At 39.1% G+C, this 4,095-nt stretch overlaps 1 protein-coding gene across 1 annotated transcript; it reads left to right on the forward strand.

Annotated features, from left to right (window-relative positions):
• Positions 1–336: 336 nt before the first annotated feature.
• LOC148875733 (formiminotransferase cyclodeaminase-like protein) lies at positions 337–3,333 on the forward strand. The gene is made up of 3 exons (XM_088966271.1): positions 337–839; positions 1,492–1,907; positions 2,569–3,333. Exons 2-3 carry the CDS (start codon positions 1,517–1,519, stop codon positions 3,081–3,083), a joined length of 906 nt encoding a protein of 301 aa, XP_088822397.1. The 5' UTR covers positions 337–839; positions 1,492–1,516; the 3' UTR covers positions 3,084–3,333.
• Positions 3,334–4,095: the final 762 nt, after the last annotated feature.

A 4,095-nucleotide genomic window follows, 5' to 3' on the forward strand; every position in this document is an offset into this window, starting at 1 on the left:
ATTATTTTATTGATAAAATATTAAAAAATAATATTTAAATAATGAAAAAAGAGTGGAGAAGGAGAACCATCCGACTTGTGTTAGAATTAGTATTAAAAATTATTATTTTATTCATAAAATATTAAAAATTATTAAAAATTTAAATAAAATAAGAATATTGGACCAATATAATACAGATGCATTACTCCCACAAACTGTCTTCACCAAGTGTGAACCATCCACAAAATAGACGATAAATTGAAATGTGGACCGTCCCTTTTATAGACGGGGACCATATCTTACCGTGTACAGTACCGTTCGTCTATCATATCTTACCATGTACAGTACCGTTCGTTGTGGGGACCAATCCACGCCATTTGTGAGTTTTGTGTCGTCAAATCTCCATTATTAACCTTGGAACCTAAGTCCTCAATCGCCAAATTCTCGGATGACATTTTCGATGCTTGTGTTAACTTAGAGGAAACCCATTTTCAGGAGGGTTACAGAGACGGATTTAACGACACACTGGCCTTAGGGAGTTAGGAAGGGAGAGAAGTGGGTCTTAAACTAGGGTTTCAAGTTGGGGAGGAAGTAGGGTTCTATCGAGGGTGCGTTGATGTCTGGAATTCTGCTATTCGAGTTGATCCCACTTGCTTTTCGTCTAGGATTCAGAAAAGCATCAAACAGATGGAATAACTGGTTGAAAAATACCCAATTCAGGATCCAGAAAACGAGAGTGTTCAGGAAATTATGGATGCGCTGAGGTCGAAATTTAAGGCTATTTCCGCTACATTGTCCATGAAATTGGAGTACGAAGGGTTTCCCGGGTCCTCTGACATCAGGGACTTTGAATTTTGATGGTATTTCTACTATTTTTTTCTCTCTTTGTGAAGAGCTGCAGTAAAATTTGTTTATTGAGTTCCATTGTATATTGATCAGAAGTATTCGTCTTTCGAAATAACTGCAAATCTATTTAAATGTACGTAGTGAAACTCAATGTTTGCTTATGAAAACCATATTCTGGAAGAGATTTTTTAGGCTTCCTGCAAATAGGTGGGCGTCTCTTCTACTACTAGGTGTTTGTCGCTTGACTGGAAATTAAGAAACTTGACTTTTTTTTACAATTAAGCCATTAAGTGAAAATCAGAAAAGAACACATACGCACACAGACAGAGAATATCAGAATACCCACATTGACCTATTTACAGACTTGCCTCAATGAATGGTTGCTTTACCTAGACAATGGATTTCTTGTAAAGAATTTTAGAGGCCAAAAGCATTATTACGATGTGCTTCAGATAAAGGATGTCAAATGGATGTGCTTGAGATATTCTTCTTGAAAATATCTCGTCCCCCCAATTTTCGTTTTTGCTGCTGGGGTGTTTGGATGTTTCTCCCTAGTTGTACCATCAATACAATTGAGTGGATAGGTTTGTGGTCCAAGAAAATTTAGAAGCCACAAGATTTCTTTTCGTATCATTGTTATTATCTACTATTCATCTCATTGTGCAGTTTTGAGGGGTGAGAAGCAAGGAAAATGCTGAAGTCAATGCTTGCTTGTTGCAAAGTCTACATATCTGAAAGTCGAAATAGAGCAGCACTGGAGTCGATTGAACAGACTGCCTTGCTTTACCGGGAAGCTTCCATCGTCAACAAGTTCCAAGATGAAGCATACAACCGAGTCGGTTACACCCTGGTCTCTAAGTTGGCCCCAAACCCCTCAATGGATTCTGTTTCTTTGAGAGGAGCTGTGCTTTCCATGGTTAATGCAGCTTTCGAAGCCATCAACCTGGAATCACACAGTGGAAGTCATCCTCGGCTTGGAGTTGTTGATCACATCTGCTTCCATCCTCTGGCACAAACATCTCTGGAACAAGTTGCTCTGCTTGCAAAGACCGTTGCAGCTGATATTGGCTCCAAACTTCAAGGTTTTTGTTATCTGCCTTGGTAGCAATTCTAGATAAAACTGGAAGAATTTCAGCTCAATTCAACAAAACTGAAAACAGCTGCAATGCTACAAATATACTAAATGTTGATAATTGATTAACATATGTTGTTAATACCCCTTAAAGGGCCAATTACATGTGATTTTAGTTGCATTACCGCTTTCCCTTGTTACTTGGGAACCTTTCCAAGTGTCCCACGGTGTTTGCCATCCAGGATGGATGACCTTAGCGAGTTTTTATCTTTGATAGAGCAACCAAATGAACAATTAGGACTAGGAGTCCCCTGGGTTTGAGTTTAATATGTGGCATGACCAAGTGGATAGTTGAACAACTGGAAACTGATTGGCAGGAGTGCAGCCAGAGCACTAGAGAAGCAAAAGGCCTTTATTTTTCAGTGTGCACTCTTGCATTCCTTTTCCCTTTTTATTATATGTTCAAGATTGCAATAATTAAAGACAAATATTGGAAGCTCTAACAATACTACTTAACAAAAAAAATATATTGAATACAATACTTGGAAGCAATGCTCATTGTTAAGAAAGACTTCTTAATGTTGAGAGCTTTGTTATATGTTCCACCATGCTTATAATGCTCAAAAATTTTATTTGTTTATCCTTGGTTTACTGATAATAAAATCTTGCAGTGCCGACATTTCTATATGGAGCAGCTAATGAAAAAGGGAGAACACTTGATTCAATTAGAAGACAGTTGGGCTACTTCAAGCCCAACACTGAAGGAAACCAATGGTCAGGAGGACCTGTATCTGAATCTCTGACATTACAGCCAGATGAGGGTCCAGCAAGAGTAACTCGAGCCAAAGGTGTTATGGTGATTGGAGCGACCCAATGGGTTGATAATTACAACGTCCCTGTCTTTTCTTCTGATATCAATGCTGTTCGTAGAATTGCCAGGCAGGTTAGTGCAAGAGGAGGCGGGCTTGCATCAGTGCAAGCCATGGCGCTTACACATGGCGATGACTTGATTGAGGTTGCTTGTAATTTGTTGGAACCAGATAGGGTTGGAGCTGATCAAGTTCAGGCAGAAGTTGAACGACTTGCAGCTAAAGAGGGGATGGCTGTAGGGAAGGGTTACTACACTGATTTTTCACGGGAAAAGACGATTGGAAACTTTTATTTGAAATTGGGTTCTCTTGTTTAAGTAGATCAGAACTAGGAACCCATAGTTATTTGGAACCACCTTGTTATTAGAAGAAAATCTTCAGTGGTTTAGGAGGCAATAATGGAATCTGATGATGGGCTTTCGTCCTGATACAGGGACGATTTCAATGTAGATTTTTCATGAAAATTTGGGGGGCTAATATTATCTTTGTTTTGGGATTATTAGAGTTCATGTTATTGGCCTCGGATTTTGTTGATGTTTCATTAGTGCTACAATGCTATTTTAAAAAGGATTTCTAGCAGATAAGGGCAACTTTTTGCCCCGAATATCATTAAAAAGTAATATTTTTATAAAATAGTTAAAATAAGATAACTTTTTTGAAAAAATATCGAAAAAGGCTGCGGAACTGTTCATCGTCTTCCTCTGCCTTTTTATTCATGCCAGCCATTTCAACGGGTCAACGGGCCCCGACAGTCCATCCCACGTGCAGGAGGGTCCAGAAGTTCTCTCTAGGTTTGCAAGGTCGCTTAAAATAATAAAAGGTATTTGAACTTTGAAGTTTGAAGAAGAAAACGGCCATTGACTAACGTAATGATCGTTTCTGCACAGTATTATAGGTCAGCTGCAGACCCATTTTTTACTATTTAGTATTAATTTATTTTTATTTAGTGGTGTTTTTATAGTTCTACGGATCCGAAATCATCTCTCTCTCCCACTGTTTTCTTACGGCTACAGAGTGTTTTATTTGGGTATCTGAAATCATTTCTCTGCCTCTCTCTCCCATTGTTTTCTTACGGCTACGGAGAGTGTTTTATTTGGGTATCTGAAATCATCTCTATCTGCAAATGCAGAGAGATAACTTCTGGAGGGTTGCAGGGAATGCCTCGGTGCTGGGTTTGCAAACCCAGAGAGATAACTTCTGGAGCCTCCGGCACGTGGGATGGACTGTGGGATCCATTGACCCGTTGAAATGACTGGCATGAATACAAAGGAAGGCAGAGGAAGACGATGAACAGTGCCACTGCCCTTTTCTGATATTTTTCTAAAATAG

The sequence above is a fragment of the Nelumbo lutea genome, chromosome 1 (assembly GCF_056320005.1).
Source record: "Nelumbo lutea isolate HS-2025 chromosome 1, American lotus-T2T, whole genome shotgun sequence".
NCBI lineage: Eukaryota > Viridiplantae > Streptophyta > Magnoliopsida > Proteales > Nelumbonaceae > Nelumbo > Nelumbo lutea.